The sequence below is a fragment of the Athalia rosae genome, chromosome 1 (genome assembly GCF_917208135.1).
Source record: "Athalia rosae chromosome 1, iyAthRosa1.1, whole genome shotgun sequence".
In the NCBI taxonomy this organism is placed as follows: Eukaryota; Metazoa; Arthropoda; class Insecta; order Hymenoptera; family Athaliidae; genus Athalia; species Athalia rosae.
This window is the reverse complement of record NC_064026.1, coordinates 22,512,394-22,522,784: the sequence shown is the minus strand read 5'-3', so window position 1 is coordinate 22,522,784 and position 10,391 is coordinate 22,512,394. Positions and strand designations below refer to the sequence as shown.

The window sequence follows — 10,391 nt, the reverse complement described above, 5'->3', positions numbered from 1 at the left end:
TCATCACGTACCGGGAATTTGACCTAAAGCCAGATTTTCTCTTCCGACGGTACGAATGCAGGCACGCGGATGAATACGCGAATAAGTTCCGGGAGAGGTTGGCCTCGCTTTGCATTCACTGAATATGCATTCGAGGATTCAAACTCGGCCCTCTCGATATTCAGGAATTCTAAATACTTTTTTTTACATCCAGCAATTCAGAGCAGGATTTGAAGTTCTGTTGTTTATTAAATCGTGAAACCAGTTCGCCTCAAGGCACCACCGCCACCCTCAAACCCCACTAATTATTTCAGCGAATTCAATTAATAACGAAAGATACTTCCCTTATATTGCTTTTCGTAATCTCTTTACAGGCACCAACTTGCAAAGAATTTACTCTTTGCTTCGTATATTTAATGAAGCTGACATAGTCTCTTTTCTCCTCCTTGTTTCTTTATTTTATTTATTTCCTTTCTTTTTCATTTTGCCTTCCAGTGATTGATGGAAATTGCTAAGAAATAACTTCATCGTTCGCCTTGCGTGCAACGAAATGTCTTAATTTTTTTGCCACATGCATATTAGTATGCGAACGACGCCGTTCGCAAGAGTTCGAAAAAGTGAACCGTTTTACATCCATTTTAGAATTTTTTACAAAAACCCACATTACAGACACATTTGCGATCAAGAATCTCTTATAAATGTGCAACGATAATTTCTCGTGAGTTTGTTTCCACTGAAAAAAAAAAAAAAAAGATCTATATAATATAATGTGACGCATTTTTAACGAGTAACTGTGCTGCTAAATATTGCAAGGATTGTATCGTAGGGCCGAATAGCAGTTTACTATTTATTATACGATACCTGGATATATTATCCTGACGCGAGTAAACGACGTATCATGGGAGGGTTGCGGAAAATATTTATGTAAATGAAGCTTTCGTATTTTGTGTATATTTTGTAAATTTTATAGATTTTGTAGCCGAAGTAATAAATACAAATTCATAGAAATGACCTAAAAGTCCCGCGGGACCTTATCGGCCCCCTCTTACTCGCGTAGCTTCACGGCTAAATTTACCATAAAACCAAAGTTATGGTTAGTCCAGTATCGAATGGTCCGTTTTTGAATAGGTTTCGCACGCGCCCGCGAGTCTTATTCCCTATACGGCGTTTATTTTATACCCACTTTCTATAGGCCGCAAAATTGAACAAGCTGAGGCAAACCCCACTTGATACACTCGTGCCTTTTGAAAATCCTTCGGAAAATCCCTAATCGCTTTATTTCTCGGCATACATGAAAACGAGTCGGGAATAGGCATCGCAAAAACGAGCACTCATTCGGAGCAGTGGCGCAAAGTATTCGTGTGGAATTCACCCCATCACTTTAAGGTCGAATTACTTCCTTTTGCAGAGATTTCATACGGCCGAATTTTATCCCTATAATACACCGACTGGTGTGTCGAACCGAGGACATATCGATATCACTTGTTCTACGGATATTCCCGATTCCTCCTGACTTTTGTCACCCCAAATGGAATTATGATTTCATTACTCCGACCGCTACAAGGGTACGCGCTTCATGGGGGCGCCGAACATTAGATGGGATAGTTTGTATCTAGTTGCAATAGTATTGCGATGGGGGATGCTGCCGAGTTTTGTCCGTCTGTATCTTTTAATATCAATACGTTAGGGTGTGACACGCTCCACGGTCTCGTGGTACAAAGTGCAAATTAATTCTATTCCCGGGAGACCATTTTCACATGTAATTCATCGCAGATCTAACCAAAATAAAAAGATCCCGAGTCGTGCGGCGATGGGGAGAACGTGTCGTCTTTGAAACGTACGCATATGATTTAAAAATCTCACACTTCTGATCGATGTTCCTTCTCTGTTCACTTCACCCACGCATATGCAATGACCGTTGACAAGCTCACGGGAACAATGAACATCTTATATTATTCGAGTCGATCAATAATTTACGTTGGCATTACGCGCGGTAAATTAATTGCCGTGCAACAGGTAGAAATCAAACTGGGAGGACGATTCGGTTCAGCGTCGCGAAGTCTTTGCAGCTTTTAAGTTTCCCGGAGGTCGTAAGTTACCGAACTTCTGGTTATTTCTAACGTTTATTTATTTCCGTTCACTACTCGGGAGCAATTAAATCATCGCCGGAAATAACATGCGTGAATCGGCAATAACGTTAAAAGAAAATATACGGAAATTCGTGATCGATTAAATTAGGGTCGTCGCGTCAAGGGATAACGATGATTTTGATTGAGCTAAGCTACGCGGCATGAGCTGTATCGTGTTGATATTCTCGGAAAGAGAGGCGGTTGGGTAGCAATCCTTTCAATAATTCATGGCTAAGGAGTACGCCAGACCAACGGGTGGATCGATTAGAAAAGTTTTCGATCAGATTCGACTCCATAATCCAGGGTAGTTGTTTGCGGCGACGCTTCCCGTAATCAGATTATTCCGCTTATCCTTTGATTGATTGGGTATCCTCGCGTGACGTCAGATCGATCCATCACCGACCACCCTGCAATAGGGATGCGCTAATAAACATCGATAATTAAATGCGTCGAGGATTACATTTCTCTCGCGTTTATACGTCGCATCGATTGTTAGCTCTGCACAAAAATATCGTCACCGGATTTCATTCGATCATTTGCGAAGATGTGATAACGCTACATGTTCAATATATCCATGGCTTCGTGCACGTTTGCCGAATTCAAGCCTCTCACGAGAAGTAACAATGTTGAACAATCGAATGACTCTCACCTCAGGAATTTCCAACTTGTTAGTTAAGGTGAGTGATGCAGACTTGGACGGTGTGAAATGATCGATTGAAAATCAGCTCATCAAATAAATCGTCAAACCATTTGTTAAACATTGTACTTCGAATATCCGGACCCTTATGGTATATAACAAACTGATTGTGCTGACGGAGAGTACATAGAACTCGCTAAGTATAAATTTATTGATGCAAGCTAGGCGAAGGACATTCCGAAGAAGTGCTAAACGAAGCGCACCTTCGATTGAATATATTCTGATTGATATTTCTAACGACCTTTTATCGTTCGTCTTCTGCATCCTGTTTACCGTTTTTTGGGCTGTGTAAAAATAACTCCAATGTCGAAATATTCAATATCTATGTGGAAATCAGTAGTTAGCGTACTTATCATTGGAGTTTAGTATTCGATGAAGAAACACCTACAGATGATAGAGTCCAAAAATAATTGACAGAATTTTGAATATTGAATTTTCTTGCCACGTCATTGTTCTTAATGCTCTGGGCTAAGGATCTCTCGGTGATACAACCTGTTTAAAAGAGAAAAATAAAAAAGAAAAAACAGTTCGTCGATGAGTCAACGGGTGTCCAGAAAAATATTCGGATGTCAGCTGGTGTAGTTCGGACTTTGCGTGCTCACGAATTATGAATCATTATTCTTATTGATGTTATAAGCTGGCAGGTATAATTACTGATGTTGTGTTAAGAAATTCGAGGATCAAAAGAATCTATAAAAGTGATAGATTCACTTGCTAATTATCAAGCGTATCATCTGAGCTACAAGATGAGCAGTATTTATTTACATTTGCTATTAGCTGACTCAGGTCAGTAATTATATTCACTAAAAAGTCGTGGATATTGAAACAGCGGCTATTAAGTAACGACAAATTATTCAACGGTCAAGTTTATCTTGCCTCAATATTATCGTCTTTTTTACTTGATGACTGTAATAATTTTACATCTCCAAGCCTCCCGCTATATGCCCCATCGTTTTATGATAAACTGTCTGACTGTGAATGACCGAAAATTGAAAGTACATAAATAGTTATTACGATATTTGTCGAGAGCAATATGACGACATGAACGCTATTCGTGGCAAATTTAATTCCGGTAAGAATAAGTTGTTGAATTACTCAAGTAGAACAATGCGAGTAGAAGAATAACTTAATTCCGAGTCGTCTATGAAGGGATATGGTAAGGCCAAGAATATGAGGACGGGAAATAACGAATCGTCTGGTAACCACAACTTTGTCGTCAAGTTGTGATGAGATAGCGCAGTTCGTATAATAATTTTCAACAGATGCGAAGTTGGTGAATGTTCGTTACATTTAATAAATAAATTATGTACAATTCGTGTAATTATATTCACAGGAGTATTAACATATGAAGGTGAGAGACTTAGATATTTATATATATATATATATATATACCATGATGAAATGCCATTTCTATTGTTCACAATCAGTCAATATTTATTTCCAGAGGGTATTCGAGTTTGATCTCCGATGGACAGTGCGACGGAATAACCTTGCATTTCTGTTTGATTATTATCATGCACGCTGTTTCCTCGTATCCTCTGACTCGGTACTTCATTTCGATAGATGATTCAGTTCACGTAGCTGACACTTATTGCGCAATCGTGACTTCAAACTACCAACACGTAGATGAACTTGAGCCATCATCTTCTGCGGTAGAAAAATCCAAGAACACGCACACACTCACTTTGACGATGACGCCGGTTAAATAGACACTAGTATCTTCTATTTTCGAGTGAATTTTCCAAACTTTGATTATCGCTCCTACTGAATCCCAACTTGTCCGCAATTCTTGTTCGTATCTTTTTGTGCGTGACGAGCATAAGAATCCAAAGAATTGGCTGCGCTATTCGACAGGTCTTCAGGATCCACAGTTGATTCATGCAAGCCATCAACATTCCGAAAAACCACGGTGCCCCCATCAACAGATAAAGTCTCAAAAACAGAAAGTACTTTTTCCACAAGACGTTGGACTGATTCTTGTTCACTATCGCGGTGCTCCTCTGAATCACAAATATTTTATACGACGTGTAGACGAACAAGATATTATTGAAGAACAAAGTGATCAGGGGCAATAAAAAAAAGTACAAATTCACAGTGGTGTTCGGTCCGTCGTGGTACTTTGTATAGTCCGCCCTTAACACGGGGCTCACTGATCCCACTGCACATATTTCCATGATTCCAGCCAAAAGAGTTGGTATCACAGCACTTCCCCATGCAAATATTCCGTACATATGAAACCGCCGATTCTCCTCTCTCGCACTGTTATCAAAAGATCCAACTAGCCAGCGGAACTGCGTTATCACCAACGTCATATCGAAACAGATGACGTTCAACCAAAAAGTAGAAGCCAAAGTGAAGAATTGGAGAGTCAACCACAAAAGCACAGCTACAATGTGATGAAGTTCGTGGTGACACAGGGTGAAAACTCCCAACACAGTCAGGGTACAACCCATACACAGTAAACAAGCGTTGTGTATCAAAACGGCACGGTTGTAGGTCCTCCGGCCGATGTCATAAAACGCCAAATAAAGTAGCACCACGAATACGCACAAGACTACGTGGGTGATATTCATGTGCATCGCGATGTCCGCTCCCCAAAATCTGATCGTGGTAAGCACGCTGTCGCATCCAGACGTCACTTTTGTTTCCGGTAGGCACATTTGGATCATTATCGATCCATTGACGGATACGTCCAGGCAGTAGTTTATCCCGGTAAGATTTCCCATGAGCAAATCGTGGTTCCAAAGTTGAAACGATGGTGCGGTTCGCGGCATTTCGTCGCAAGAGAAGACTTTGGATTCATTGTCGAGGCTGCTCGATCTCCACCGCACCTGCGTCGACCAGTTATTTGTGCAAGTCAAGTTGTCGTCGAATATTTCGTCATTGGCGCAACATTTCTTGTGTGATTTTGTAACTCGTTCCACAGAATTGACGAGGGTAGTTAAAGACAAAATTAAAAATAATTCCAACTGTGAACCCATTGTGTTAGAGCGCTGCAGGATTCTCCGATGTTGTTCCAAGCGATGGATTCACCATACTAAACAGATGAGTAAATGAATCTACAAACTACTCGACTGGACGTGCGTACTACGGGGAATCACACGGTCAGGATGTTAAAATGATACAAGATTACGCGACATCTGAAACATCAACGGATACGAGACGCGGCTATCGCTGACCACTAGCGGAAATAAAGACCTCTGTAGCCCGAGCTTTATGTTTGATCTATGGAATTTCGCTGCATTTCTACAGTCAGTCAGGATTAATATTAGACTAGAAATTTTCCTCAACAATAATCACATCACGGAATGTAATATACATAAGTAAACTTTACATGCTTATTATTACTCACGATATTTGCGTCAGATGAAGAGAAAATTTTTTTTTTATTTTACCAAGAATTTCGCAGCTATACCTACAGGAAATTTTTTACAATTCCCAGCGTAATTATGTTTATTTGTTCTCAGATTTTTACTATTTCCACTTACATCGAATTCCGATTCGGTGCATAACAAACAATGAATTATTCTCGTCTTTAACTCGATTCACGCGGTCAATTTATGGTCAGTTTGGTCACTCGGTCCTCGAGGATTCACATCGACCAAGAGTGCTCCAAGTCGGTAGGTTTATTACTAGTCAAGAATTCGCTAAACTCACATGTTTAACTATGAGCGCTCTTCGCATTTCTGCATGCGCTCGAGTGTCGGTTACCTCATCATCGGTCAGCACAAACTGCAAATATGAACGAGTTTTTTTCTCATATATTGTTCTTTTGTTCCTAGAATTTATGCGAGACGTGATCCCTGATTCCCTCATCGCGAACCGACCGAAAGCACCATGTTCCAGAGTACATGCGATGCTTAGAGTGGCCTTGTACTTTCACAGCTCCAAATATATCGCATACGTTTGTGGTGAAATTTAATAAAATATTTTCATGTGAATTCTAAGTACGAATCGACTAACACGCAACGCATCATCGTCCGGATTTCATTCATATTAATAGGCACGGCGTTTGGAATACGGAGTAAATTTTCACTTACGAAGCATGATAACACAAATGTATAATTACATATCATCGCTTTCAACCGGGAAAAACCAACCTCACAAAGCAACAGTAAAAATCGCATAAATAAGACTCGTACACACCCAGTTGTACGTACAACGTGTCGATGTGGTGACATATAGAGTGTAAGTCAACCGCACTGGCAACCATACATGTATAGTGGCTATGAACATGGATCACTACTCTCTAGCACGTTCAATGATCACGCGAATCACCGTGTATGCCGGCTATCTCGGGTTTCTGGCGCACGGCGATGTGATTCAGTGGCAAGAAAAAAACTTTCCGATTACGCCGTTCTGATTTGAAAATTTTGTTGCATAAAATGCAGGGGCTGCTGCATCTCGTTTCAATGAGGATTGCGTTGGAAATTCTCACGGCGTTTCAACCGTTGTCGTAACTACACGGATACCTCGTCGAGCTGCCGGGACTTTCCCAATATCGTGTTCCGATTCACAATTATCGTAACGCTCACCGCCCCGAACGGAGATGTTTTCTACTCTTGAACTCCGTGATCGGTGGCGTGTTCAAAGAGGGAATAAGCGTTGTACGACAGTGAACTTGAAAATATGAAATTATAAACTGATTTGGAGCTGATACTTTTATGCGCCATAGGTAGCGGTTAATAAAATTATATAGCACCAACTCGCGGGTCAGATCTGGTTTCTCGAATAGCACGAAGCAACGTCAAATGCTCCTAACGTACCGTTAAAATTTCGTACTGGTTTCCTCAGCCCATATAAAAATGTTATTCGCTTTGTGAAATATGAGGGCTTATGTAAGACGAGTTGGAATTTGCCGAAAGGCCTGACTCGTCACGTGATTTTTGAAACAACATCTGAATAAGACTCGAATTAAACGTCGCAGTATTTTCCAGTCCACGCCACCTGGCACAGCCGACACGCGCAGAACGTGTTAATATTTGGATTTGACGATCGTATTCGTACTCAAAATATTTATAAATACGGCGTAAAAATTGACCCCATCGCCGTCGTTCCGTGCGAATGAGTCAACACCGCGTCCCTGCAGCGTTTTCCATAATTACATTCACGGTGCTGCATCTTGGCTCTAGGCTTTTCGATGCAGCTGAAAAAATTCCCGAGTTGTCACACGTGACACGGATATGTAAAAGGGTCGGGTGGAGTAGGGGTTCGGAATCTGTGCTTCGCTATCAGTTCAGTTCAAGTCAAGCGTGAGTTGCACATGGACTAGCGGAATTACTCGGACACCACCGGTGCACCGTCACCATGTGGACGATAACATCGATCTTCTTGTATTTTTTCATAAGTTCCATCGAATCGACCGGTGATTATGTGCTTATGAAGTGTTGCCCGATCGGATACGCGCTCAGCGATGATCTTCGATGTGTGATGTCAGCCCGAGGGGACAATTTTACCGTTCTGAACGAGTCGGTCCTTGGAAACGGCACGGAGACATGTTATCGAAGTAATTAAATATCAAATTTATGAAAATTATAACGACATCGATTACGCGAATCGGCATTGGCAATATACGTAATATACGTACGTAAAATAATCGATTCCATAAAAAGTTTGATTATTATCTTTGAAAGGTGGCGATCGGACAATTATCGAGCCGCACGATACCGGATCGGACGATAGCCAAAATCGTACGAGCGTGGAAAGGTGCGTCGACGTGGACCATCGCAACGGAAGCATCTACAGAAGAACGTGTCCGCACGATTGGAGAGAGAGATCGGGACAATGCGACAGTATTTTCACCCCATTGATATTTTGGGGTGCTTCTATCGTCGTGTTCGCTAGTCTTTTCTATATTTTTCCGTATCTAATCGTCGTGATATTCTATTTTGTCGTTGCCGATCTTCGACATCGTGCCTACGACAGGTCTGTATTGGGACACAACGCCTGCCAACTTTTGATAGCGATAATTTTGATTGTGATGGGATACTTCGTTCTTTGTCACAAACCGATCAAGCCGGCGTGGATATTCATAGCGACGGGATTGAGCCTACAGTTTCTTACGTTGACCTCCGTTTTTTGGATGAACGTTATTTGCTTTGATATGACCTTGGTGATCACCAGACTTCGGTGGAAACCTGGCAGCGACGTAACTGGTTCGGAGGAGAACCGGAAGTTCAGGATATACGCCGTTTATGTTTGGGGTGGCGGAATTTTAATAACTTCCATGACCGGTTTTATGGAACTCTGTCCGTGGATTCCAGCGTCATCTCCTCTGAAGCCGAACTTCGAAAGGTTCGACGACGGCGCTAATTATTCGGTAATTTTGCACGTATCGACTGTGCCCATTATCACATTGATCTTGAATAACGTTATGTTCATTTACACAACCTACAAAGTTGTTAAGATAAAAAAATCAACAGCCGTGGTAACTGCAGGAAACAACAAAACTGCAACGAAAAACTATTTCATTTTCCTGCGGTTGTATCTCCTTATGGACGCTCCATGGATAGTGGGCGTTCTGGCCGCGGTGTATCCAGAAATCTGGATTCTAAAGTTTGTTAGAATGTTACAGCCGACATTAATGATGTTCGCGATGCTGCCGAACAAAACTCTTAGCCAAGCCTTCAAATGTTCGAAGTCAACCGCGACGGCAAACAAAAGGACGAAACAAAAATGCGAAGAAACCCGTATTTGAATTGTGATTTTTAAGACTGATTATATTGTATCTGTTAAGATTATTTTTCATGCATAATTCGTTCACATGGATCCGTCCTTATACAATGTCAAACATTTTGATTCATCACCTAATTAGATTTCGATGAAATATATTATAAGTATTTTATGACTGTATTTTCATCCACATCGCGATCACCCATCCTCATTTCTTAGCCCTTTTAAGAAGTCGTATTATAGATGATTGCAAGATGTAGCTGAAAAACTGTACGCAGCTGACCAATACTATAAAGTAAACATAAAATCCTTATTCTTGTTTTATTCTGCGTCTGATAGCGACAATCCGAAAGTGGACGAGGCCGATTCGTTACTTATGACTTCACGCCATTCAAATATTGTATCTTCGCGTTTGTATTCCCGTAATAGTAAGCAAAATGCCAACTACAAACGAGATGGTGAGTGGAGATTTATGGATTGGATTCCGAGACTTCAGATTAACTACGTTACTATGACTGGGAGTACAATTAGTCTTTGTCGTACGAATTTTGTTTGCGAATCCTCCGAGACTTTATTTGTGTATTTCCGAAAGTATGAGTTGGGTCCTCTAAATAAATATACCGTGTCGATATATTCAGTGTCTTGTATCCATAGGCATGAATATTTTGCATCTTATTAAGGATACGTCGCGATGAATCGTACAAGAGAACAAAACTGCAAGTTTAAAAATTTTCATAAACGTAGAAGGACAAAGACTGTTGGCTAAATAACAATCTTTCCATTTATGGTGGTTCGCAAACCGCAGCCGTAGCAGAATATCAAATTATTCCTATTATTGAGATGGTTTTTTTTTCTCAATCTGTCGAGTCACGACGGTGAAAATTATTAGTATTGAGAATTATCCGCTAATGACA

General features: G+C 40.9%; 2 protein-coding genes across 4 annotated transcripts; one reads left to right on the top strand and one right to left on the bottom strand.

The window, feature by feature from the left end:
• Window positions 1–250: 250 nt before the first annotated feature.
• On the bottom strand, window positions 251–6,479 carry LOC105691341 (G-protein coupled receptor Mth2-like). Of its 3 annotated transcripts, none has more exons than XR_007276756.1 (2): window positions 6,294–6,448; window positions 251–2,515 (listed from the first exon to the last, which is right to left on the bottom strand). XR_007276756.1 is itself a non-coding variant. In XM_048649190.1 (2 exons), exon 2 carries the CDS (start codon window positions 5,784–5,786, stop codon window positions 4,518–4,520), a length of 1,269 nt encoding a protein of 422 aa, XP_048505147.1. In that variant the 5' UTR covers window positions 5,787–5,842; window positions 6,463–6,479; the 3' UTR covers window positions 4,065–4,517. The 3 variants fall into 3 exon arrangements, 2 of the variants coding, with proteins under 2 accessions (XP_048505147.1, XP_012265171.2); XM_048649190.1 differs by lacking the exons at window positions 251–2,515; window positions 6,294–6,448 and adding exons at window positions 4,065–5,842; window positions 6,463–6,479; XM_012409748.3 differs by lacking the exon at window positions 251–2,515 and adding an exon at window positions 4,065–5,842 and having other exon boundaries at window positions 6,294–6,424.
• LOC105691326 (G-protein coupled receptor Mth2-like) lies at window positions 6,143–9,790 on the top strand. The gene is made up of 3 exons (XM_048649195.1): window positions 6,143–6,425; window positions 6,588–8,311; window positions 8,439–9,790. The coding sequence occupies exons 2-3, from the start codon at window positions 8,113–8,115 to the stop codon at window positions 9,500–9,502; spliced, it is 1,263 nt and encodes a 420-aa protein (XP_048505152.1). The 5' UTR covers window positions 6,143–6,425; window positions 6,588–8,112; the 3' UTR covers window positions 9,503–9,790.
• The last annotated feature ends 601 nt before the right edge of the window (window positions 9,791–10,391 follow it).

Bases quoted from the DNA above. Each gene is read 5' to 3' on its own strand.
- LOC105691341 (XM_048649190.1), bottom strand. From the start codon at position 5,786: ATGGGTTCACAGTTGGAATTATTTTTAATTTTGTCTTTAACTACCCTC.
- LOC105691326 (XM_048649195.1), top strand. From the start codon at position 8,113: ATGTGGACGATAACATCGATCTTCTTGTATTTTTTCATAAGTTCCATC. The intron at 8,312-8,438 runs GTAATTAAATAT...TATCTTTGAAAG, and splicing joins CACGGAGACATGTTATCGAA to GTGGCGATCGGACAATTATC.